General features: G+C 47.6%; 1 protein-coding gene and 1 long non-coding RNA gene across 4 annotated transcripts in view; both read right to left on the bottom strand.

Moving 5' to 3' along the window:
- The window catches only part of LOC123517063, a 176,072-nt gene extending 152,695 nt beyond the window's left edge, over window positions 1–23,377 (bottom strand). The window contains exons 1-3 of one of the 2 annotated variants that reach the window (XR_006678382.1): window positions 23,243–23,377; window positions 4,833–5,075; window positions 4,129–4,232 (exon numbers count right to left, since the gene is read on the bottom strand). This is a non-coding gene — a long non-coding RNA (uncharacterized LOC123517063). Of the gene's footprint in view, window positions 1–4,128; window positions 4,233–4,832; window positions 5,076–23,242 lie in introns of those variants that run through there. The other variant, XR_006678381.1, reaches the window with a different exon arrangement.
- Window positions 23,378–26,478: 3,101 nt separating this feature from the next.
- Window positions 26,479–27,500, bottom strand: part of LOC123516811 — a 2,402-nt gene continuing 1,380 nt past the window's right edge. For both annotated transcript variants that reach the window (XM_045276495.1, XM_045276496.1), the window contains exons 3-4: window positions 27,107–27,219; window positions 26,479–26,766 (exon numbers count right to left, since the gene is read on the bottom strand). In XM_045276495.1, coding sequence (XP_045132430.1) covers window positions 26,632–26,766; window positions 27,107–27,219 — 248 coding nt within the window. In that variant the 3' untranslated portion in view covers window positions 26,479–26,631. The remainder of the gene's footprint in view (window positions 26,767–27,106; window positions 27,220–27,500) is intronic.

Below are 27,500 nucleotides of genomic sequence, written 5' to 3'. Positions count from 1 at the left end.
GGTGGTGGTGGTGGTGATGATGGCGCTGTAAGTAATGGTAGGGAGGCGTGGTGGTTGTGGTGGTGAGCGGTGGTGATAAGGGCGGTGGTGAACGAGGGATGCTGAGTGCTATAGATGGTGAATGAATGAAAGAGAGAGAGAGAGAGAGAGAGAGAGAGAGAGAGAGAGAGAGAGAGAGAGAGAGAGAGAGAGAGAGAGAGAGAGAGAGAGAGAGAGAGAGAGAGAGAGAGAGAGAGAGAGAGAGAGAGAGAGAGAGTGTGTGTGTGTGTGCGACATGTGTTCCAGTCTTGCCCTTCAGCTGTAATCCACACGTCGTTGAAAGGTTTAGAGTCAACTACGTGCTTATGTTCCCGTTAATCATCTGTCACCTACCCCAGCGTTCACTACACCTTCGCTCCCACCAAGACCATTATTCCTACGCGCTTAACTCTAACAAGGACGGTTTTCAAAAGCCACAGAGATGACCTGACGGGTTGCCATCGATGTTTCCTTTTTTTCATTTGTACCGTAAAAACCTGCCTGGTGAAGCACGTGTTGGCTTCACCAGTCGGACACAGACGTCTCCACGGTGATGACAGGAGGGTGGGTGGGGGGAGCGGGAGGAGCAGCGGTAAGAGTACACTATAGTAATACTGTCACTGGATACAGGGAAACCTCCTTGGAAAAAGTTCTCTATCATTCTTTTATCAGTATTCGGTACAAGTGTTTGGTAATATGAGCGTTACGTTAGTGAGCCGCAGCATTGGAAGTGAAAAGGCGCAATTAAAAAGTTTGTGTCAATCCTGCCACTACAGGGTGTGCTTTCAGGAGATTAGCGCAGCATTACACAACACACCATTCAGAAGTAAAAAGGAAAACTAGTGAGATTACTTGGTGAAACATTTTTGCGATAAAAAAAAAGTTTATAAAAACTGCCTCCCACAGTCCCAGGCATCACCTTCCTGTTCAGCTGCAGACTTCCTTTTATTACAAATATATGAAAAAAAAGAAAAAGCAGAAAATTCTGGCAGAGACCAGGGTTGCTCCTGGCCTGAGAGCAAAGCGGTGTCCTATGAATGTCGAAATAGAGAGGCCACTGACAAGTATTCACACTTACTGATCATTTCAACCTGAAAGCTTTAGCCATTGCTCCGTGACCAAACCGGTCCTGAATGTACAACAGCAGTTTACGCTGCAGCTAAAGTGTTTTTGAGCCGACAAGTTCGGGCATTACCTTCGCCGGAAAAGAAGCCGAGTGAGGTCGGCGCAGGTCTCTCGTCCTCCTGGCCACTCCGAGTTTCACATACTGGGCTGGAGAAAATTCCATAGAGAATGCTAAGTGCCGCTTAAAAGCTACGTAGCGGAAAATAGCGACCAGTGTGCTATGAAACTCAAAAGTCAGAAAACCAGATGCGCCAGATGCCGCGTGACTACTAATGGTTATGGTGCACGGCAGCGGAGGCGGCTGCCGGCCTGGCCTGCCCTGCCCTGCCCTGCCCTGCCCTGCCCTGCCCTGCCATGTCCTGCCCTCTACCCGCGCTCCGCCCCTCCCTTTACGACAGCAGGCAGTTGGTGTCATGCCTTGTTGGAAGTCACACTCAACTAAAACGTCCTCCCCTCGGGCCATTCATTATTCCTTCCATGATTCGCACTGACCACTGATCGGTGCAAACTTTCACTCAGTGTTCCCTCAAACACCCACAACAACTATACAGTAAGCACAGAGATCACTTACATGCAAGGAAGAAGATGGTAGCTGACTCTTGGCACCACCCAAGGAACACTTCAGAAAGGAGTGAATGGCAATGGCAATGGGAGGCATGGTCTGCTCTGACAAGCGCAGTAATCCCATACCACCCTGTAAATACTTAGGTTATTATACGTAGTTATTAGTGTACCGTGTCCTCCATCTCTCACTCCCCCCTCACTATGAAGGCCTGACACACGAACTATCAATCCATTAACCCCTTTCAATACTGATACACATTTTTCCCGTGACTTTTGGGTATGATTAGACGATTTTATTTACATTAGGAAGGGTCTATGGAAGTCAAAAGATTAATGGCCAGAGTCTTCACTGTTTTAATCCCCACATAAGTTTCTGAAGCTGTATAAAATCGCCAGTGTAACCAGAATGAATGTGAAGACGCAGCATGGTACTAAAAGAGTGAAAAGTACGTGAGTGAATTCGAGTAAGCCATTTAATTATCTTTACCTTCTGCCTTATGCTGTCTTTACCCGTGGAGTAGCGGAAGCTGATGATGATTATTGTTACTATTATCGTTATCATTTATTATTATTATTATCACCGTCATCATTATTACTATCATTACAAACTATCAAATTATGGGTTAATTTAGAATACTGTAGGTGTCATTTGTCAAAAACTACTTGGTACTTATTCATAATGCATAAAGTCATTTGTAAATACATCAGTCTGTAATTATGTGCTTGTCTGTCAGGTGAGGCAGGTATTGGTTCCATCAGTTAGGCGCAGGTGTCTACATGGTGGTGGCGGGAGGCAGGGGTGAGGGAGGGGAATAGGGAGTGGGGGGTAAGAGAAGGACACGGGCAGGACACTACGCAACACCCAGCACAGACAAGGCAATGCACGGCGCAACACTCAACACCGCCAGAGTGAGTGGCCACGCGCAGGGAGACAAGGTACACAAAAAGTAATAGATAAATAACGTTATATTTCTGAGGGACCAACCACCTCATTTGAAACACGTCATATACATTATTCAGGAGCGGAGACCACAAATTTATATACATGGAGAAGGCAACACCTAATCATGTTACCCTGAGCATTTGTTACCCAGATGGCTATTCACTTGGAGCGGCCAGTACTATCGTGTGAGGCAAGCGGTCCACGCCCAGGAAATAGGGACGCGAGGAGCGGCTGGTCGCTGATAGAAACCAACAAATTATTCTCTATTACTTGGCGGGGGCGGCTGGCAGAGCGTGGAGGCGGCAGAGGGGATGGGAGGGGAGGCGAGGAGGCGAGCGCTTCTCTCTCCCTCCTCCACTGTCCCATTGTTTCTCGTGTAAAGAAAACAATCTTTACATTCTCTGTGTGCAAGAGCTTCATGTAAGTGTGGCGTAGTATATTCTTCCTTCAAGGTAACCTCCCCTTTGTCAGCCTATCGCGGACTCTCCCCCACCCACCCACGCTCCACTCTCCCCATTAAAGATCCCTCAAGCCGTCTCCCTCCCCAAGGCCCCCGCGGGGGACACAAAGTTTGTAGGGGGTTGGGAACAATTACCCCAGCGGGCCACATTACCCATGAAGGGCGCCGTCGCCACCGCCAGATACAAACAGGCAGGTCGCCTCGCGTCTGCCACCTCGCATCAACCCGGCCACATTCCCTCCTGCAGAAGAGATTACCGCCACCCTCTCCCGCTATACTCGACCTTATGCCATAAAAACAGAGGGTAGGTTATCCTGGGCCTCGCGCTCTTCATAACAACGGCCTGGTGCTGCAAAACAGTCCTAGTGGCGGGGTGACACAGGGGCGAAGGCGGCCCTGAGAGGACGCGGCAGAAAACGGGAGTTTGTGCAGGCAAAGTGAGAGTCGGGAATTAAAATGAACAAATGCTATTAGCGCTCGACTAGTGATGAATATTCGAGGTACACGGGTCGGGTTTCAGGCGGTCCTAGCTCATTAGGCTGCTCCCCTCACTTGGGTCTTGGGGGAGACGGCCCGTCGCTTCCCCTCAGCCTTGAGACTTGCTAACCTGCTCACACCCAGAAACACTACACCTGCCTCGCTCCCGCTAAACTTGCATTATCAAGAAGTTCTTAATAAAAACTGATGGACCGAAATTGCAATGCTGGGAACCCTTTGCGAAATATTTGGTTGAGAGGATTTCGGGCCAGAGAATATGTTGGGTTAACGAGGTCTTACGGAAATCCCGTGATAAAGAAAGAGGATGATAATATGGCGATTCATAACAATTACTACAGGGAACGAGTGTGTAACAAGCTTAACGAACAGAGATGTGATGAGGCCCCGCCACCACCCTCCCCTCCCCAGAACCCTGCAGCTGACTCGCAGGCACTCAAACTGTAAGCAGGCTTTCTTACTCCTTAATAAAGCGAGGAAGAGAAGAAAAAGTGACGCGTGTGTCTTCCCGTCTGGTACGTACAATGGTGTGTGGACGGGAGGGCGTGGCTGCGTGGAAGCGAGTACAGGCAGGCCTGCGATGTGTTGAGATGCTCCTCACGTCAACCACTCGCCCAGCAAACGATCCTCGTCCAACATGAACATATATAAAGAAAATACAAGCATAATCTGTATTTCCCCAATGTTAAGGAATTTGGTCAAGGGCACAAACAAAATGAAAATAAAAGAAAAAATCAAATAAATCCCTTATAGAAATATTATGGGAAGGAATTCTGGAAAAAAAAAAAAAAAGAGCTGGCCAGTTTAGTTTAGCAGCGTGCATAAGGTGAAATGTAAGCAGACACGATCACAGAACCTTTCCTTTGCAGCATTCACTACATCCTGACACGCGTCTCATTCTCACCTGGACCTGTTAACCCCTTCAGTACTGGGAAGCAATTTTACCCTGTGTTTGGGTATGATTAGACGATTTTATTTACATTACGAAGGATTTATGGAGCTCAGAAGATTAATGGCCAGAGTCTTCACTATTCTAATCCCGACATAAATTTCTAAGGCTGTGTAAAATCACCAAATAGTAAAAAGAATGAACACGAAAACACATCATAGCACTGAAGGGGTTAAGACGACAGCGCACCTTGCCCTACCTATACCTACTTTCAGGCGTAAAAGTGACCCTAACATCACTGGAAGGCTGCTCAAGTGGAGTCTGACTCTGGTACTTACCTACGTCGAGGCCAATGCTGGGGCCTCGTGCAGCTGATCTGATCCCTTGCCTCCGCTGCCTCACCTTGTCTCATTCCTCCTACACTGACTGCCTGCACCAGCTCTCGCCCTTCACTGTATCACCAAGGCCACACAGACGCGGTGACCTCCCTGCCGCACAGTTCCCTGAGCTCCTCAAGTTCTTCAGGGTAACTGCGGTCTGTCATTGCAGAGTTGGTTCATTTCAAAGGCGCCACAACTGACCTGAGGAGAAAGAAAGAGGGAGTCACGTGGGTCATATTTGGGTCACATTCCCTACATTTCCCCTCACACTGAATTTCTCCCGCCCCAGCCACCTTTTTTTTTCAGCCTCCCCCTTCTGACGTCAGCTCCCTACAATGGTAATGCAGATTTTCAGCGGGAAGGTAAACTATGATGGGCCGCAAACAGGGACGGCGGGCGCGGTTAGGGATGGGACATAGGGAGGGATGGATGAAAGCAGGGAGGGAGGGAGGGAAGAAGGGAGAGAGGGAGAGAGGTGGTGGTGGTGGTGGTGGTGCGACATTTTACACAAAGTTAAAGATGTAATAGCCAAATTTCTTATTATACGGACGTTATTCATGAGAAGATGGACGAGGATTCAGAACACCTAAGTATCATACAGATCCCAGTACAAGATCACAGCAACACTCAGTGAGGACCAAAACAATTCAACTTTGGAGTCTTTTTGTTCTTTGCTGTGCGTTGCGTAAAGTCACTCGGCCACTCCAAGATGTGTCACGTAAAACGCTTTCATCGACACTCATGGTGAAAATAAATGGCCACACTAAGAACAATGCAGGAAAATACCTACACAGCAACACCCCGATCTTCCTCTACCTCACCTGCCCCCCTCCCCCCATCAGTCTGGTCGCACACCTGGTGGCAGTGTCAGGCCGGGCATTGCATGTGACAGCGCAAAGATGAGGGCGAGAAAGGAATGGTATTAATATTAGTGGACCTCGTGACGGGGACCCTCGCCGTCATTATGAAAGCAGGAAACCCCGTCATTATGAGCGCCTGGCCTCCACAGCCGCTGTCCGCACGCTGCGCCTCGCTCCCCCACAAAGATGCAGGACACTCGGTGGGATTCACGACATTATTATTACGAAAGTTTGGTAATGGCGTTTGGGACTCAAGAGGACAATGAACATCACCGTAAGGCAACTAACACTAGAGGTGGTCTCCTTTTTTCTAGCAAGCTAAGTAATTTTTTTCCCACCGTGTAATGTGTTAATAGTAACTTTGGTACTGCGCTACAATGTATCTAATAACTTCAGGAGCCCAGAGCTGAGGTAGCGACGTCAACGCATATGACTAAATCATATCCTCTGACGGGGAAAAGATCAGGGTCCAGAAGTGTCCACTTGAGATGACACTGAGGCAAGACAGACACGAGCGACGGGCGGCACCGAGGCAGCACGTTGCGAGGGTCGGTGCTGTGTGACAAGTAAGCCTAAAGAGATCCTCGGAAGCCCCGGAATGATATCAAGGCGCCTTCTTAAACTTGCCTTGCCGCCCACTAAATGTAACTAGAGGCTGAGGACGCCAGAGCGTAGGGGGGGCACCGAGGTAGGGGTGATGGAATGGGAGGCTGGAAGAGGGTAAGGAAAGGGGAGGGAGGGACGGAGAGAGGGAGGGAGGGAGTAGCGTTACCCAGCAGGCAGCAGGCCTAAGCACCAGCAGGCCGACCCTCCCGCCGCCTTCAGGGAACGCTCGATCGAACTCTTCTCAGCAGCTGTTCCTTGCCGGCTCAGAGCTCTAGGCCACAGAGCAGCATCTTCCCGCCGCCCTCACGCCTCGCCAGACAACAACGATACACTCTACGTACATTCCTCTGTGTTGCCTCCACGCTGACGATTTCGACGCCGCGCAGTCTGGTCGCTGAGAGAAAAACTGCATCATTCACGCACTTCCCATCCCATTCCTCCCTCTCTCGCGACCTGGACGTGGCCCCTTCCACGCCCCTTATCCCCGGCACCCCCACGCCCCCTCCACCAACAGCCACGCCACAGCTAAACACCGACTATGAGGAGAAAAAATGGGTTAGGTATGAGGGCTCGCCGGCAACTCGACCAATCAGGGGGCGCGTTACATAAACAAAGCGGATAATGTGGTACAGGACGACTTGGGGCGACTCCCCCTCCACGCCGCCTCTCCCTCTCCAGGACGCCGCCTTCCCCTTCACTAAGACTCCCCCCAACTCCTCCTCCTCCTCCTCCTCCTCCTCCTCCTCCTCTCCAGTGACGGGCGTGAGTGGTGGCGCCCGAAGCCACCGCCACCACTGTTACCACACTCCCGCACTTTGCACATTTCTTCACTCCTCACCGAAACATTCAATTCGTCCTATTTAATTCCAAACGTGTACTATTCTGAACAGCCTCATTCTAGCTCACGCTGGCTGGCCACTGAAGGGTGCTCCTCTAAAATCTGTCCAGCCTTGGCGGCGAGATGTGATGGCAGGCAGTCACAGTATCAACATTGCGGGCTTGCGGCCGTTTGTGAGCTCAACTGTATATACTATGTCAATGTGTGTGTGTGTGTGTGTGTGTGTGTGTGTGTGTGTGTGTGTGTGTGTGTGTGTGTGTGTGTGTGTGTGTGTGTGTGTGAGTGAGTGAGCGGTGCCGAGCGGTGCCCTTACCCTGGCATAATCACGGGTGGGCTGCGTGGCGGACATAGAAACGTGAACGTGTTGTGACGTATTACTGCCTCTAGAGTGATCAGAGAGAGAGAGAGAGAGAGAGAGAGAGAGAGAGAGAGAGAGAGAGAGAGAGAGAGAGAGAGAGAGAGAGAGAGGTAAAAAAGAAAGAGATGGAGAGGGGAGGAGGGGAGGGGCCTGGAGAGGCGCGGGAGGAGCACTGGTGTGGTACCACTCCCTAGGGCCATTTCCCCTCTGACGGATGCTTGCCTCCCTCACTCCGACACATTTAATGGCCAGACGTTGCCTGTAAATCAAATGCGAGCGTCACTTTTATGGAGACTTATGGGCCAGAGACGGTTGACGCCATCCAGGGCGGGCGGCCATCCAGCCCGCGGCTGATGGATGGGTGGCGGCTGACGCTCCGCCCTGACGGGCCGCCACTGAAATATCTCGCCGCAGTGAAATAAAGCGTATGAGCGAGGAATGACGGAATGTATCAATATTCTGATACATCTCTAAAGTTTCCTTGCCATCATAAATTAGCCGCATGTGATCCAGTCGGCAGGACGTTGACAAATGGGTGTCGGTGAATACCGGAATGAGCATCGCTGCCCCGGCCCGCCCCGAGGTGTCCCACGCGCCCGTGAGCCGTGGGCAGCAAGATGAGGCACCGAGGTGTCACCAGTGTTCTGCAATGTGTGCCACAGTGCAGAGTGAAAAAATAAATCAACATGTAGAACATAAAGAAAAATTCTTGATGCAAAAGTTGGCAAGGCAACACAGAAAAGTTTTAAAGTTTACAGCAGGTACTTGGCAAGGAAGTTTAGCGACAGGCAGGGCGGGCGGGCCAGTGGTGCAGGCGAGGGCGGCGGTGTGCATCACCGCCAACGACCCCACCTGAGTGAACGCCAGCCTCACTCACCCGCTCTAACTTACGCTAATATTAAGACAAATAATTACTTCGTAAAACTCCGGGGTAAAAGGTTGAGAATTATGGACACATTCAAAGTTCCTTCCGCCTAATAGGACATCAGGGTAGTGGATGAGGGCCCTAACCTGCGTGATGGCGGCGTTATGTACAGCTGGATGGGCGACACCTTAAAAGGTGATGGGGTGTTATGTCACCAGGGGACGACCCTTACCACCCTGATATGTTACACTTATTATGTTTTAAAAGTTATTTAATTTAAGGTTCATATAATGTCATCAGTGTATCTCGACATGAGAATGCTTGGGATGAGGCAAGATTACTGCGCCCTGACGCCACTGAGGGAGACGGCGACGGGGAGGCGGACTCGGGGCTCGCGGTCTTGCTCTCTTGACACGGCAGCGGTGAGGACCAGGGCGGCACACTGAAAGGATGCCTTGCTGGGAAAATGAATACACTTTAAACTTATTAAACCTACTCTTTTCACAAAAATTCTAACTTACAATATTCAACGAGTCACCTACACAGAAGTGAAGGTTCCCACGAAGTGAAGGCGGTGCCCGGGCGCGGATCGCAACCTTGGGTCACGCCGCCGCCATCCGTCACGTGTCACCACACACCACCTTCACCCGCTCACCCTCCCACCTACCAAGTGCTCGTGCCCTCAACCACTTTTTCACGGCCAGACTTTAAGTTTTCTGAAGTTATTCTTCCTGCAGGAGACACACTTCTCCTGTGGGTCAAACACAAAGGCGGAGCAATGCCCCCACTGCCGCTGAATGAACAGTGCGAGACTCCATATCGTGAGCTTTTCCTTACCCTGTCTTTTATTGCATGACTAAACACACAATAACCTATCCTCACTACCTTAGCCCCGGTGTCGCTCACCCTCATAAACAGTTAAGCAAAGGACGCTCCAAAAACATCAACCGCTCCTTATGTACACGAGGAAAGCTTGTATTATGCTGATGAGGAGTTAAATTGTCCTTGCTTTCCTTCATTGCAAACAACACACAACCCAATACATAAAGCCTGCGGAAGCCTGCCACGCTGTATTTCATGTGCGTCGGTGAGTCTGTCTTCCTTGATCTCTGACGTGCGGGTGTTTCTTGTGTCACTCCTTCCACTTCCTGACGAGATCATAAAACCACGCCACTAAACTCGATAATCAGTGGAATTGTATAAGAGACATTGCAGTACAAGTCTTTTTCGTCTTTTTTTCTCTCTCTCTCTTTTCTTTCTTTATCGTGTTATGTTGCTGTCCTGATTGTTCTCATATTGCGTGCGGTCTCTTCAGGAACCCAAAATATCTGTTCGGATGATGTTCAGGCAGCCACATCCAGCTATGCAACTCTGACGTGCCCCGTGTGACTGGTACCAATACGCCTCATCTCCGAAACACGTTCTAATATTGACGATAAGAAAATAGAAACACAACAGGGCGTAACCTTTAGCCACTAATGAGTTCCCAGGCAGGTGGATGGGATTGTTTTGCAGACTTCTTCCATACATACTGCAAAGAAAGGAAAAATTCTCTCTCTCTCTCTCTCTCTCTCTCTCTCTCTCTCTCTCTCTCTCTCTCTCTCTCTCTCTCTCTCTCTCTGTATAAATAAGCGGCCAAATCAGAACTGAGGAGGAGGAGGAGGAGGAGGAGGAGGAGGAGGAGGAGGAGGAGGAGGAGGAGGAGGAGGAGGAGGAGGAGGAAGAAGAGGAGGAGGAGGAGGAGGAAAGAAGAACAAGAAAAGAAAGGAAAGAGAGAAGTAGCGAGAAAGAAAGTAAAAGAGGTCAAAGATAAAGGAGAAAAAGAGGAAAATAACAACAACAACAACAACAACAACGAACGAAGAAGAAGAAGAAGAAGAAGAAGAAGAAGAAGAGAGGAACAAAGGAACAAACAAGATACCACCACCACCACCACCACCACCACTAACAACAACAACAACGACAAAGGGAACAAATAAATGACAACGACGATAATGATAATGATGATGATAAGGATTATGATGATGATGATAGTGAAAGAGCCACTCACGACATGAGCGCGGGGTAATACAAAGCTTTCTCTCCCTCCCTCTCTATCTTTCCTCCCTCCCTCCTTCCCTCCCTCCTTCCTTCCCTCCCTCTCGGACAGCCACCCGTGATCTCTCGCCACAGAATTCGACACCACACTCCACCAGGGAAGCGTCGCGGCCTAACTGTGTCCAAAAGTCTATAATGACATTGATTTTTCCGCCCACACCCACAAGTTACGTACGGTTCGCCGCCTCTTCACGGAGAACCAAGCCACTGATGCCAATGAGCCTCAAAAATTCTTCCATGACGTCTCTTGCGCGGGAAAACATGTGTCACCCTTACTCGTTCAAGTTTTGCCCTCACAGCCTCCCCGTCGTGCGTTACGGCGGCGTCACACACACCACTCTGGCGGCGGCAGCCCTCCTCACCTCCTCCAGATGAACGGAATAACACTGTCACTTAATTTCAGCAAAGTCTGAGAAAACCACAGCTAGAATGCGAGACATTTATTATCACTTATCAGGCAGAGTGTGTGGGCCGCCCGGGGACCGCCGCCCCGCCCCCACAGTTGTTCAAGTGGGGCGGCGCCTGCGGTCCCTGGAATTGGATGGGACATTGTAATTTTGGGGAGTCTAGGCGAATTGGGACATCAGAGGCCTTATCCCGGCGGGGTGAAGCCGACGCCGGGATCTGATCAGAGTTACTGCTAAATTCCCGACAGCAGGCAGACAGTCCCCGAAATATGCTTATTATCAAGTGCTTCTCGCTCGCCCTGTCGCCTCCAAAGCCCTCCCTTGGCCGTCTTCCCACAGCGGGAGGAACGGAGGGGAAAGAAACGAGGAGGGAGGGTGAGGAGAGATGGGAGCGGAGGGAGTAGGAAGAGCAGGGGAGCAAAGAGGAAGGAAGAGATAGAAGTGAAGAAGAGAGGAACTAGTGTTTCCTTCCTCCAAGAGTCTCCACCTTTAATTACACGTTCACGGGCCCGCATCTTTCTGGCAAAATTAATAAGGAATAACGACACATTCAGGAGGGATTTACACGGGTAGTGGCGGCCCGGCCTCTCCTGCACGCCACACAAGAACACATAACAATTAAGAAAACGCCTTCAGATGTGTGCTTAAACAAACCATCATTTGCATGTATAAGCGTGTATTGTACAATTAATTCCTGGCGGGCATATTGCTATTCTGGGAGCACAAGTCAGTAACGGCTTAGCCCGGGGCCGTGAGCGCCACATTCAGGCAGGGGAGACCGTCCTTTGACCGATTTAAGCGTAAATTATGAGACAATGTGACGGCAGTCCATCAGGTAGCGTCGCCATTTCTATGCTAAACAGGAGCCTCCAATAACACAGCATAATACTGGGGGTGGCGGGCCGCGCTGCCTCTTACTGCCACCACGCCTGTCACCCCCACTCCTCCACATGCTTCTTTCTCCTCAGTCCCTTATCTCCCCTCGCCTACAACTTCTCTTTCTCTGCTACTATTTCCTTCTTGCGGTATTCTTAGGCATTTGCCTCGCAACGCAATGTGCACTCATCGTTGCGTTATTTTCCTGAGCACACCAACGGCGGCGGCGGCTTGCACAGCACACCATCCTGGCCAAAGAGGACGCCGGAACGCCAGCCGCTGCTCGCCGTGATGGTGCGCCTCACAGGGAACACAATGGCTCAGTAACAGCTGCGAGAGACCTTGGAAAATGTCGCCTCTTTCTGCCTAAAATGGACTAGTTGTGATGCCCGCCTTCCTCCACCGCGGTGCCCTGCAAGTGGTGCGGCTCAAGGGTGCCATTCCTGACATCAAGACGCGACACGCTTGGAGAGGCAACACGCCACCGCTGAGCACCGCCACGATAAGGCGCCTCGTGATGCACTGCACCTTTACAGTCCTTATCACTCTCAGGCCAGACTGGAGAGGATTTTGACGACTCCAGATTCTTAATGAGCCAAGAAACAAGACATGGCGGAAGACAAGCACAGCGCAGCGACTACACAGTGACAAAAGGGCGAGTGTGGTGTGTGGTGGCCGGAGTCTTTTTGGCAACAGGTTATGGAGGATGGAAATAAATAAATGTATAAGCATAAGGTTTCTGGTTCCATGTCTTGGCCTTATGTTTGTTTTCCCTCCACTCTGCAGGGCAACTCTTGGGGATCACTCAGTTCGTATTCTGCTCCTCTAATCACTGGTACTTTTCTTTTTTTTCACCATTGTTATTTTTAAAGGGTATTTATATTCAATATTTATTTATCTATCTTTCTCTATCTATCTATCTATTTATCTATCTATCATTCCATCTATATTTTTGTCTCTTAGAATTCTTCATAATCTACTTCTCCATTCGTTGATGATATAATTATTTCCAGCGTGTGACATTCAGTGGTCGCGCCATGGCAGCAGGTAGGGAGCTACGCACTGGCAGTAAATCTTGCGTTTCAAGCATGCACGACGGGTAAGAAAGCCTCAAGAAATGTTTGTGTTTATCAGAAGCGTTCCATCCTGTACTACACTGGGTGTTCCTGTGCTTCGTTTTCCATCGCTGGGCAGACGCTCGTACGAGTACGTGTCTTGCTGAATACTTCAATCCGCATCCACATCCGCCGCACGAGGATGATTTGTGAATATAATGAATAGTGAAGCACCGTACATTTTGGTTAGAGAGAGAGAGAGAGAGAGAGAGAGAGAGAGAGAGAGAGAGAGAGAGAGAGAGAGAGAGAGAGAGAGAGAGAGAGAGAGAGAGAGAGAGAGAGAGAGAGAGAGCAGCAATGGTTGTCTCTGCTTTCAAAAGAGCGTGTCTCGGGAGCGCCATCAGGCGGAGAGCCACTAACCACAGTGTACAGGAGAGACATCTGGGATGCACAACGCAGCGACACAATTATTTCCTCTGCTCGTCAGGTTCACAGCGCCGGTCACGAACCCTCACTCCCTCACCCGCAGTCATTCTTCCCGGTGGCGTCCGGCGTGCCAGCGCGCCTCCACCGAGAGGCACCCAGCGCCCCCCTCCTGCCCCTGCCCTGGTGAGGCTCCCGTGGCATGCACGAGGCCCCATATCCTGCCAGGAATACTAAGGAATCGAACGGAAGATTAAATTTTCAAAGTGAAGTACAGTTACTAGATTAGTCCAAGATTTACGATGTTAATGAAAGTTCCTGCGAAGCTTAATGTGAATATTTTTGTCGTAATTTTAGAGTTGCAACGTTCAAAGATTTTTTTTTCCTAGCGAGGTGGGAAGGCGAAGGGAGAGTAAAAGCAGGATAGCCTCCACTCCGGACCCACTACCGCCTCGATGACGCTCAGCGCCGCGCACTTGTTTCACGCCGCCCCATCAAGACGGCCCATAAAACTGTGAGACACACACACACACACACACACACACACACACGTGTGTGTGTGTGTGTGTGTGTAAGTGGACAGAAAATGCCACACTTTTTCGAGTGTTTCTTTGTGTGTGGGCGCCACGTTCGTGTCCTTCACGTCGCGGCTGGCGTGCCGTGTGCCGGTGTGCCACTAACCAATAACTTCCTCCGATCTGCATTGCGAGGACACCCTTCAAGGAGCGGCAGTCTGGCCGCCACGGTACACACACACACACACACACACACACACACACACACACACACACACACACATACAGACGTGCTAAAACTCGCCAGCTGCCAAGAGAAGTAAAGATATTTTCATAGCCGGCCATTAGCAACTTGAGATGTGATGGTAATTAAAAAGTTTTTGAAAGTTATATACATATTTTTAAATGTCCGACCTCGAGTATCCTTTTGTGTGTGGCATGAGGGTGTGGCCACACTGAGAGACGTGTGAAGTCTCCATTGTCGTCTGGCGCGGAGCTGCAGTGGCCAACACTCTTTATGACACACATTTCCTCGCCTTCCACCTTCTTTGTTTTGACTCTGCTGCCTCGCTGTACCCGTCAGTACTGCTCGTCCACCCAACATCCGGAAAGGCCGCCACTCGCTCATCACTCACACTAATGTCACACTTTTTGCGCCGTTCTGCATCTCAGCCAAGTTGTTTTTAACTGCGAATGTAAATAAATGTTTTCTTCATAATTTGTTAACTCTGTAACTCGTTTATTCACGCCTCAGATCAGAAAGGCGCGCCAACATCTCAGGGCGACGCTCAAACACTACCGTGGCTCTTCAGGCCGGCCGTAAACATCCCGCCGCCGTAGCTGTTTGCAAATCTAATCATGAATTACACAAAATCAATTTCTCTCTCTCTCTCTCTCTCTCTCTCTCTCTCTCTCTCTCTCTCTCTCTCTCTCTCTCTCTCTCCTTTCCGGCACTGCAGCACATTTAGCCGCGCATCTGAAACACCTGCATGCTTTTGTCCCGGCCATGAATCAGACGTGTGGAGTGAACACAGCGGGACAAGACCGAGCAAAACACAGCCTTAACACACGTCCACTCCCACACACACACACACACACACACACACACACACACACACACTACACACCGTGTAGTGTAGTGGTTAGCTCGACTCACAATCGAGAGCGCCGGGTTCGAGTCCCGGCGCGGCGAGGCAAATGGGCAAGCCTCTTAATGTTTAGCCCCTGTTCACCTAGCAGTAAATAGGTACGGGATGTAACTCGAGGGGTTGTGGCCTCGCTTTCCTGGTGTGTGGAGTAAGTTGTGGTCTCAGTCCTACCCGAAGATCGGTCTATGAGCTCTGAGCTCGCTCCGTAATGGGGAAGACTGGCTGGGTGACCAGCAGGCGACCGATGTGAATTACACACACACACACACACACACACACACACACACACACACACACACACACACACACACACACACACACACACACACACACACACACACACACACACACACACACACACACACACGCCAGTCCCATAACGGCAACATAATGACATGAAAAGTTAATCAAAAAGAGGGAAGGATGACGAGGCGGCGTGTGAGCAGGAGAGTGGCAGCAGTCAGCGTAGGATGAAGAGTTCGGGAAGAAGGGAGCAGGTCAGGCGGAAGAGAAAGGTCAGGAAGGAAGTGAAGGACCGTGAAGGAAGGGAGAGACCTGACAGGGAAAAGGGAGGAGACAAGGAAGAAGAGGAGGAAGAGGAAGACGAGTAGATGGTTAGTGAAGGGAGTGATAAGGAAGGAAGAGGTAGTGGACATGATGGTCAAAAGGAAGAAGAGGGGGAAAGGCTTGATAGGGGAGGGATAGAGGGAGGGGGAGGAGAGGAGGAGGTAGGTATAGCCCACATCAAAATAAAGTAGAGGGTAAGAAATGTATGTTTATCTGTTCATTACACTCACATTTCTTTTTTCATATTTTTTCTCTCTCCTTTACACTCTTTTTTTTTTTTTAACGTTGATGAAATTTCATGGCGGGTATCTCGTGTTAATAACGGGCCGCTGTAAGTTACCAAGGATCGTAAGTGTGAGTCGTAAGTAAACACGCCTCGTAACTTGGGTCGCGTCGTAAGTAACGGGACGCTGCTCGTTACTCTCGCACAACCGCAACAACTGAAAAAGGAAGAGCAAGTCTGGTGGGGTGCTCTTCCTCCTCCTCCTCCTCTCCTCCTCCTCCTCCTCCTCCTCCTCTTACTCTACTCTTCTTCCTCTCTCCTCCTTTCTCTCTTTCCTCCATCCATGCCTTCTCCCGCCTTCTCCCTTTCCTCCCAGCTCCCTTCCTGCCTCTCCTTCGTTTCCCTCTTCCTCTCTCTCTCTCTCTCCTACTCTCCCACTTCCAGCAGGTCCCTCCCCCCCTCACCCCCTCCCCCTCTTCCCTTCCCCTTCCTCTCCGAACATGGTGAAATTCAATGTGCACATTTGTCTCTTTTTTTTTTTTATCTTCCTCTTTCATGTGTCATTGTGCTTTACCTTTTCGCTTTGTTTCATCATCCTACATTACGTTGGTAGCAAATATCACCGCTTCTTTTCTTTTCGTTTCTTTTTTCTCTCTCTCTCTTTTTTTTCCATCAATCGAGGCATTTGTTCCTTATCTTAAACACAAACGCTGAACCTTCACCTTAAGCGCGGCGACGAGTGATGATATTTGTCGCGAGCGGAGCCTCCTCGAAATGAGTTCCAGGCGGCCAAGAAAACGCCACCTAAAACACAATGTTCCGGGGTACAGCGGGAAAATCATTATCATATCTCCCCCCGAGCTGTAAAGTTTCTGTACCTAGGTTGTGCCGGCGCGGGATAACCACGAGTTTAAAATGCTAATGTCATTTGTCTAGCATGCTCTTAATGCTCCAGGATAGCGCTTAATGTTATGTAAACGGCCTCACTGTTAATTTCAAGATGGGGACACTAGTGTATGGCTGCTCTGAGAGAGGTGGATGTGCGCCGCGGTGGTGCTCGTGCCTGGCCACGGACGGGAAGGGGGATGGGAGGGGGACATCAGAAAAGTGGTCAGGGGTTGACTAGGAAAGGGGCGCCAGCTGGGTGATACTCAGGAGATGGTTAAGAAAAGCAAGTGGGATGAAGGGGCATGCAGGGAGGGGCGTGACCGGGAGACAAGGGGCGGCAGGCAAGTAAGGTGGTGGGTGTGTGATCCAGGGTGGCCAGGAGGGCTGGACTGCCTGGTGGCTCGGGGAGAGTCGTCATGGCTCCTGCGTGGGCAGTGAAACCTTCTCACGAGCGGGGCATACGCACTTCACGTCTAGTTGCTTCAAGTGAACCTCTTCCCATCCTTTTCCTCTGAATGAGCCCTGAACAGAGTAAACTGCAGCCTCCACAACTCCGGGAGATGCCGCGAAGACTCCCTCACGCCTCTTTTCCTCCCAGACACAAGAGAGGTTCCCTGCAGCTCGCAGGGAGCACCGCCTCACCTCCCCCCGGGTGCCAGTAAGAGGCACCGTCAGACTCGGCCTCCTCATAACACAGCAAGGAAATACTCCCCGAGAACATCAGCAGCAACACGGGGAAAATTAAGAACAGTGCAACGGCTGGAAATAAAAGTAATTGTTATGTGTCCGTTGCTTCACTGGAACAATAAAGCTCCTCCTCACAGTGACAAGGCAGCACCATGTCGAGAGGGAAAGAGCCTGGCTTTACATCGGTCACCGCACACCTCGGCCTTACTCAAGCAGTACCGGTAGTAATAGTGGTAAAAAGAATAAATAACATCTTTAAAATCTTGTACAAGTTGCCTCATGCAGTATAAGACAAAACGATAATATATACTTCACGCAAAAAAAATTCTTCAAGCAATGAGTTACAGCACTCAGTTTGATCCCAACACCATGACCCACACATGCAGTGGCACACACCGCACACTGCCCAGTCTGGTGGCAGCAGCCGCGCCGCACGCTGCGTCTTTGTGAAAACTTCTGTTCAACAACAGACAAAAGTAAGAAAATATGAAAAGTAGAAAGTAAAACACAACAAAATAAAATATCACTGCCAAAGTTCCCTTCGGTGAGACGAGAAGCATTCCATCTATTTAGTGTGGCTATAAGAGGCAGCAGTTCCCAGAGGACGGGAGGGGAGGCATGCACGACGCTCGCACAGGTGACCACAACATGCAAATGATCCAGCCCGGCGTCCCCGTCCACCCGCCCACACTCACCTGATTAAATTGGAGAACTCTTGCATAAGAAGCAACGTGAAAAGTAATCCAAAGAAAATTAAACTCCGGCTCGACTGATTATCTTTTTTGTTTGATGTTAGATAAAGGAAGTGACTGTCTAACCATCGAAACACTCAACACCAGCCACTCGCACCTTGCACCGTTACATTCTTTTATTCAAAACTTAAGAATTCTTCAATTAGACATAACTGCGAGGCACGAGACAACGAGATTGCTGCAGCTAACGAAACTAAGGGACGAGGGGCCGATACACACCCCCTTACCGAGTCTTCCTGCTTGACCTACAGCACACACCCTTCCCTCTGCTGCGCCACCAACTCCGACACATGCACCCTCTACTCTAGCACCTCACATCACATCCCCACCGAACTGCGAAGCGTAAATTTTTTCTATTTTTCTCTCGGTCAGTTATGTATAGCCCTTTAAAAATTCATAAATTACCAATACATTTGATGCAGACAATGAAAACGAATAAAAAAAGTATGTAAATAACGAACAAATATTACAAATTATGAAGGAGAAAATTTACAATGAGTATACCTAACTCTCATTTCATTTGATGCAACGCTACATAAGTAATATTAAGCCAGAGTTTATGAACTGAGCGAGGTAAAGAACACCCAGCATGCACCGCGCCCTTCTGTCCACACCCATCACCACCACCAGCCTCGCCAAGCAACACACACACACACACACACACACACACACACACACACACACACACACACACACACACACACACACACACACAGGCAACCAAATCACCACCTGCCAATAAATCACGTACATTGGGAAGATCAGCTGAGTGTTGGACCATGTTTATCATTAAGGCAGCTGTCACTCGCTGAACGGTGGGGGCACTTAACAATGGCGGACGGGTGGCGTGGGTTGTGACGGGCGCAAGTGGGTTAGCTTCAGTTGAATCCAGTGGTGGGGATATTATAAAACTCAAATAGCGAAGCCTCGCGAAGCTTACATAGGACGGCAGACTTAATTCATGTTACTGTAGAGTGTAAGTCTGGTAAACACGTGGAGTGACATAACCATAACATAACATCGGTAAACTCTGGAACTCTCTGCCTGCTTCTGTACGAGTATTTTCATCTTCCTACCACTTGACTTCTTTTAACCCTTTCAATACTGGGACAGATTTTTACCTTGAGATTTGTCTACGATTAGAACATTTTATTGACATTAGGAAGGGTCAGTGGATGTCAGAAGATTAATGGCCACAGTCTTCCACTATTTCAATCCCCCCACGTAAGTTTCTGAAGCTGTATAAAATCACAAAATAGTAAGCAAAGTGAATATGGAAATACGTCATGGTACTGAAGGGGTTAAGAGGGACGTTTCAAGACATTTGCCCCAGACTTTCGGTTAAAGCTATTACTTTTTAAGGGAACTGGGGCCGCCTTGGTGCAGTGTAGCCATGCGTGCTTTGGGGTCCGAGGGGTTTTCTGGTTCGAATCCTGTCCACGGTCCGAGTGTAGGTTGGGCTTCCTCACTCAGGGCAAGGGTTTCCTAGCGGGTGGGCCTTGAGATAGGAGGTACCCAAAAAGTATCTCCTTTACCCCATAAATTTTCGTGAAAAAGTCTACATGGTATAAATGAAAAAAAAAAAGTAGGCCTTTTTTGTAGCTTTTTTGTTGTTGCCTTTGTCCAGTTTCCCCTTCTGCATAAAAAAAAAAATACATGAAGAGAAGAGTTATTGGGAAGCAAAATCCACATACCATTTCAGATGATGACAAATTTAACCGCCTTTCCTTCATGTGTTGGTCAGTCTGCAGGCAGATCGAAGTGTCCCATATTCGCGTATTCTCTATTATTTGGGAGGAGTTGCAAGTCTCTATCACATGAAGAGTAGAGTTATTGGGAGCAAAAATTCACATGCCAATTTAGATTACAAATTTAATCCTCTTTCCTGCATTTTAACTAACTCTTTTGAATCTTTTATGGAGACTACAATTCTAGTGGGCCTTTTTTTTTTCTAATATTCATTGTTTTGCCCTTGGTAGTTCTTCCTCTTACATAAAAAAAAAAAAATTTGCTGGTAAGTCTGAAGGCAGCGCGGTGTCCCACATGTGTGTCTGTCAGCGTTGCAAGTCATTCATTCATAGTTTGTAAGTTCTCCGTGCGGTTTCTATGCTATTTATTCATTTATTTATATTCATACAAGAGAGGAAGCCGGCCAGAATAGAGATGAGAGGAAGAAGAAAAAGATTGCCACTCGTCCCAGTCAACATTAGATAAGCAAATAAGACCAAACCATCAAGATAAAGGTCAATATTTGCAAGATTATATTCATGACGGAAGTTAGATATACACACACACTAATTTGTCCTTACCAGAGCCTCTGTTACCCATTAAACTATCATAGGAAATCTCTCTCTCTCTCTCTCTCTCTCTCTCTCTCTCTCTCTCTCTCTCTCTCTCTCTCTCTCACGCCATAAAAATATGTGCTCTAATAAATAAATACCGCCATTTTTTTCCATTTAATATTTTTTTTTTCAATAAAGGTAGAAAAGAGCCACAGTAGATGAATATACCAGACCACTTCATCAATTTATGGGTGTAACAAGAATAGTTAACCCCTTCAGTACCATGCCGTGTTTTTCATATTTAATCTGCTTACTATTTGGCGATTTTATACAGCTTCAGAAACTTATGTGGGGATGAAAATATTGACTACTCTGTCCATCAATCTTCTGACCTCCATAGACTCTTCCTAATGTCAATAAAATCGTTTAATCGTACCCAAAACTCATGGTAAAAATGTGTCCCAGTACTGAAAAGGCTAAGCTGCTGTATCGGTGTCTGTCAGGAGAGTACAGCGGATATTTGTTGCACTGTGGCTCTTAGACATGTATCCTTATATATATCGACCGTATCTGACAGGACATCGTTAAGTTTCAATAAAAAAATAATAATAAATAAATTAAAAAAAGAAAAGTTATTGCAAAAATTAGTATAGTCTCTCCGTTAACAGCTATTATTTTCTTTTACTAATTTTCTAGGGTGGACTTAGCCTTTTTGATGGGACACTTGGAACTGTTCTTGTAATTCACCTCGGTCGTCTGCTGGTCACCCAGCCAGTCTTCCCCGTTACGGAGCGAGCTCAGAGCTCATAGACCGATCTTCAAGTAGGACGGAGACCACATCAACACACAACACACACCGGGAAAGCGAGGCCACAACCCCTCGAGTTACATCCCGTACCTGTTTACTGCTAGGTGAACAGGGGCCACACATTTAAGAGGTTTACCCGTTTGTCTCGCCGCTTACCGGGACTCGAACCCGGCCCTCTCGATTGTGAGTCGAGCGTGCTAACCACTACTTTACACGGTGTGTGTGTAATTCACCACCACCACGGTCGCCTGCTGGTCACCCAGCCAGTCTTCCCCATTACGGAGCGAGCTCAGAGCTCATAGACCGATCTTCGAGAAGACTGACACCACAACACACTCCACACACCGGGAAAGCGAGGCCACAACCCCTCGAGTTATATCCCGTACCTATTTACTGCTAGGTGAACAGGGGCTACACATTAAGAGGCTTGCTCATTTGCCTCGCCGCGCCGGGATTCGAACCCGGCCCTCTCGATTGTGAGTCGAGCGTGCTAACCACCACACTACGCTGTGTGTGTGTGTGTGTGTGTGTGTGTGTGTGCCCTTGGGTGTCTGACATGGCTACCAGAAAGGAACCTCTCAGGAAATTACTTTTTTTACACACTTTTCACCCTCAATGCGTCAGCGTCACCCCACAGCTGTGCATTGAAAAGAGACCTGTTTGCAAAGTCACATCTAGAAAAAAGTATATAATAGCTATGACCATCCATGACAAAAAAGGCAAGTTTTATAATTATGTACTAAAATTGTGGTAAATCAGTATCAAATCATTGTGACCAAGATAGTGATGAGTAAGTGGCAGTGACCCCTTCAGCACCATGACACGTTTCCATATTCATTCTGCGTACAATTCAGTGATTTTATACAGCTTCAGAAACTCATGTGGGGGATTAAAATAGTGAGGATTTGTGGCCATTAATCTTCTGACCTCCATAGACCCTTCCTAATGCCAATAAAATGGTCTAATCGTACACAAATCTCTATCTAAAAATGTGTCCCAGTCTTGAAGGGATTCATTGAAAGCTGGATAATTACAAACAACATAGATAGATCTGCAAGGGGACTGGCAACTAAGTAACCCCTTCTTATTATTTTTTGTTGCCCTTGACCACCTTTCCCCCTCCTACATAAAAAATGAGCCAAGTGGAAATCCCCGAGTACCAGTTATATCTAAAAACTACTGGAAACTCTCGTCATATCCCGGGGTGTGTTGTGTCAGCCCAGCACTAAGGACCAGTGGTCAGAGGTATGCATGAACAATCAGCTTCCTACTTAATGAAGCAGTTTTCTTTCCAATATCTCTAATAATAGCGTCTTCTGTCATACTTTTCTTTTGGTGGGTGTCATTAGCTACAACTGACACGTATCAAGGGCTGCATTCTTCCACTCATCCTCCATACACACACACACACACACACACAACGTTTCGTGTCGAGGCTTTCCTGTCATTACAATTTTAACAAAGTACTCTAAACTACCAGAGAGAGAGAGAGAGAGAGAGAGAGAGAGAGAGAGAATTGGGCTGTTAGGATATAGGTGATAGGGAGGGAGTGTAAGATGAAAAACATAGAACATGAAGGGAGTGGAGATGGGGAGGCGGACATGGAGTGGGGTTGAGGAAGGAGGTGTGCCTTAACACGTCATAACTTCTGGCCAGTGATATCTGCGCATTAAAATCCCTTTGGTTGACATATCGCTGTAGCTGAAATAAAAATGAGATGGGAAGGCTGCTTCATCAACCGTCTGTACAGTACTGTATACCAGACGACTATGGCACAATCATTGTTGGGGCACACAGGCCGCTGGCAACACCCACGCCGCCACTACCGCCATCATCATAAAAAATAAATAAAGAAATAAACAAAATCTGCCAATGGCCAAGTGTCCGAGCTTTAAAATCTCTCATTTCGAAGAACATTCTCTTCTCCTGATATGGATGAAAATGAATAATGAAGTCTTGAAATATATTACAGGCAAAAACAAAAAAATATTTCATATGATGATGTGGCAACTCTGTGCTGTGTTTCCCCAGCCAAGCAGCGTCATGACAGCTGGCGACCAGCCAGATCTTTCACTACACACAAGAAATAAACAGCAACGTGTTCACTCATTACCTTCTCTCCACACCACTGCTGGGGCGGCAGAACAGCATCAGGCAGGGATTCGCCGGTTCGTCTTTTTTCACTCTTACCACAAATAAAACTGGTATGACACAAAATCGAGGTCAACTCACATCTACAGTCAACACCACTCAGCGGAAATAGCAGTCTGGTTGCAGCCAAAGTGAGCCAGACTGAGTCGGATGGCTTCAGTTTGCTGTTTCGAAGCCGCTCGATACTTTACTTGAACGAAACACCCCTATGTAAAGGTTTAATCGTCACAGATTTGTAGAGGTAAAAGAGCATGAAGGTTGCGAAGAAAATCATCCTCACAGTAAGCATTGAACGTTGCTCAGCCAAAGAAAACACTTTCTATAATGTCTTGAAATGGATCGTCTTTTTGTGTTCAAATCAACAGTGATGCACCGCAGATGCAGAATCATTTGTGGCTCACCTCGATTTCTCCCATACTTACATTATGGATACCTATTCATTCACCTACTGATTCAGACTGTGTGTTGGTGAAATTAGGCTCGGATGTTATAAAAACTAAGAGAGGTAGCTTTGCAAAATATAGCTAAGTTATCCCAAGAAATACGCCTCTGTAAGAGAAAACAATATATTAGTTGGGACACTATAGTAGAATAATATTTTCTAAACCATGATCTTTTCACAAAGAAAACAATAAAAAACATATGAAATTAATATCAAATAAATAATCAAGAAAAACGTTTACGATACAGTTCAGATACAAATATACCTGAGGTCCTTGTGCTAAGTGGCTGGTGCCTTAATCAATTCCAACCGCAGAGCAACACTGCCAGCATTCCCTGATAACAGTGTCATCATTGTGTGTTCAGGGGACGGAGGAGTGAAGAACTGTCTCAGAGCTGTTTCTTTATCCTGAACAACACGACATCAAGCTGAAGCAAATCAAGGTTTATGAACTTTTGCATTAGAGAAAGTGTGACTGTCATGTCAGGGACGGCCATCTCCGCTGTGCCCTCCGTGCTGAGAGATGGTTCCCTGCCACTGCAGCGACAGTCTTTATGGGGAAGCAGAATCAGTAGAAGGAAATATCGTAAGTTTTTTCACTAGTTTGGTCTATGAATGGCGATTCACCAAACACTTAATTCAGTCAGTCTCCCAGTCTCACATTTACTCCACCTTTCAACCCCGGAACAAACACACATCAGTCACCAACTTCCTGACAGACTGGTGGCTTTAATAGCTTCATTTAACCATTCCACTCTCTTTTCAATCCACCATAGTCCTTCTTTCATTTGTTTCCTCCCTCTATCACCGAGTCCTCAGAACATGTACATTTAGATTAGTACTGTCTGTGCGATGAAGATTAGTAATAGAAGTTATTTAATGCGATGCAGTGTGTAAGATTTCAGATGTGCCTGTGATGACGGGGGAAGGGGAGGAAGGAGTGAGGTCGGTGTGTGGGTTGGTGGAAGCATTTAAGTCTTTAGTTCTGCCAACGTGGTGAGGGGGAGGACTCGTTCCCGAAAAATTCTGAATTCTCCGAAAGGTCACCAGCTCCAAGGATCACCACCGCCACCACCACCACCACTATAACAACCACCAACATCACAAAAAACAACGACAACAACAACAAGCAACAAACAACAACACGTGGGCGGAAAGAAAGATGCGCTTTAGGAATTCAGGTGAGAATAAATTAGCGCGGGAAAGTCCCACTGTGGTGAGTCAGGAATGGCCGTCAGGTGAGATAACTGCTCATATTTCAGCCGAGAGTCAATGTAAAAGCAGGCGGCAGAAAGTAGCACTAACCTGGAGTGTGTGTGGCAGGTGAGCGACCCTCCACCACTTCGCTATATTTCTTCATGATTCACACTAATGCCACGATATCCCATGCCACAATCTCAGAGTGGTAGATGAATATCGAAGAATCAGATGGTGTTTATCTCAAGTTAATACATTTCATATAATCACGGAGAATTAACCTCTTTTGTACCAGGACTAGTTTCTATATTCATTCTGCTTACTATTTGGTGATTTTATACAGTTTCAGATACTTACGTAGAGATTAAAATGGTGAAGACTCTGGCCATTATCTTCTGACTTCCATAGAGCTTTCCTAGAATGTAAATGAAGTCGTCTAATCATACCCAAAACTCATGGTAGAAAATGAGTCCCAGTACTGAAGGGATTAAAGGAAGCTTACATAAATTCATGGATGACGATGATAAGTGGAAACAGGTAGATCTGTTTCATGTAGAAGGTGTTACGTGTAGACTTCATAACTTCTTGTACCTTTCAACACCTTCTTATGTTCTTATTTTCCTATTTCAAGCTATGGAGACACTGAAGGTCAGGAAGCACACGTGGTCTTGGAGTTAAGTCATCACATGTACTCGCAGTGTCCGCCGGAAGCTCTGGAGGTCTTTGGATTCTTACAGCTATAAAGAGAGTTTGTCTGGGTCTCCCTGACACGTCTTCCCATCAGTGGTGCAGAATTGTTGTTACACCAGCACCAGAGTCATGAAACCACTCTTGAGGACCTGAATGATTTCCACCACAGACTACTGAAGATGGTCAAGGTGAGACAAAGGTTGAGTACACGCTGTGCCGGAGTTACTCACCACAGTGATGCCCGAGACTCATTACGTGCAGCAAGCCCAACCTCCTCACTCTCGCCACGCTGCATGTCGTGTGCCGGCCGTAGAGTCCTCAATAGATCCTCAATGGACTGTGAGTATTGTTACCTTCCTATGCTTAATCCCTTCGGAACCAGGACGCGTTTCCATATTCATTCTGCTTACTATTTGACGATTTTATACAGCTTCAGAAACTCATGTGAGGATTAAGATAGTGAAGACTGTGGCCATCAATTTTCTGACCTCTATAGAACCTTCCTAATGTCAATAAAATGGTCTAATCATACACAAAACTCACGCTAAAAATGCGTCTCAGTACTGAAGGGCCTAAAACAAGACACAAATACTGATTGTAATTACTTTTCTTGACCATTTTTCTCTTCTTTTCAGTTTTTATACATCTTTTTGTCGGTGTGCTGTTAATAAAAAGTCCAAATCAGAGGAGATCCTTCCAGCATCACAACATGACACACATTTCCTTGTTGCTCATGACCACCTGCACTGTCGCCAACACCGAGACACCTACCTGGGAATCCCCGCACAGCTGTCCTCACACCGTTTTGTTCCTACTTACACGCACCGCTGCCCAGACTGGTCACTCAGGTGGTGTTCATCTCAGGTTCATACATTTCATACGTTTATTGGTTACCAACAAATTATCATTATTCGAAATATTTCAACATTTCATGAAACAGGTACTCGAGAAAAGAAAATCATCATTCAAGTTGCACAGATTTTCTTAATAAATTAAAGATTATGAAGACAAACACACTGTGATCAGAAGCCTCTAAAAAACCAAGGGTTGGGACGCGGGCGTGGGCGTGTTGAGGGGAAGCGTTGTGGGCGGGGACCGAACACGATGGGGGGAGGCGAGTTGCGATTACTGGCCGATGAGTCGCTGATAAGAGCACCCTGGTGGAGAACAAAGGAAACAGTTGCAGAGTTACGTATATCACGTGAATGTATAAGTATCTGCTTTTGATTATACTTTAATACCTTACCAACATTGGTGATGACGATAACCTTCATATATCCAATTAAACACTGAATCAAGGTGTATAACAATTAATGCAGGCAAGGATTTTTACAAGAAAGGTATTCTTCATGAGATCAATCTTATCATTACCGGCTGATGCCACCAACAACAGTTACATCAGGTGTTTGAATAAGCAACTCAAGCCAGTCACCAGGAGACCGGTCAAATCAGTAAAAAACACCAGACATAGGCCTAAGTGAACCTAAGCCAACTCACCACGCTAGGCCGAGAAGCAGGTCTGCCCCCTCCAAACTTAACGGGAACTGTCCCTCCATTGGGGAAGGCGGAGGGCGCACCTGAAGTCTGCCGGGCCACCCTCACACCACGGGCTGTGGACCACAAACAACAATAATGTACTGTACTGCACTGTTCTCGTGTATCAATGTCCGTAAGATTTATTTCCTTCTCTTTAGAAACAAAATCACCGGAACAATACATCACAACAGTTTTTTTTTTTTTTTTTTTTCCTCAGCTGATTTACAACATCTGTTTATGAGGATGTAGCTAAATCAGTGAATCTCCTCAGTACCATGACGCGTTTCCATATTTAATCTGCTTACTATTTGGTGATTCTATACAGCTTCAGAAACTTATATGGGGGATTGAAATA

Source organism: Portunus trituberculatus, chromosome 41 (genome assembly GCF_017591435.1).
Source record: "Portunus trituberculatus isolate SZX2019 chromosome 41, ASM1759143v1, whole genome shotgun sequence".
Classification (NCBI taxonomy): Eukaryota; Metazoa; Arthropoda; class Malacostraca; order Decapoda; family Portunidae; genus Portunus; species Portunus trituberculatus.
This window is presented reverse-complemented; position numbering and strand designations above follow the sequence as displayed.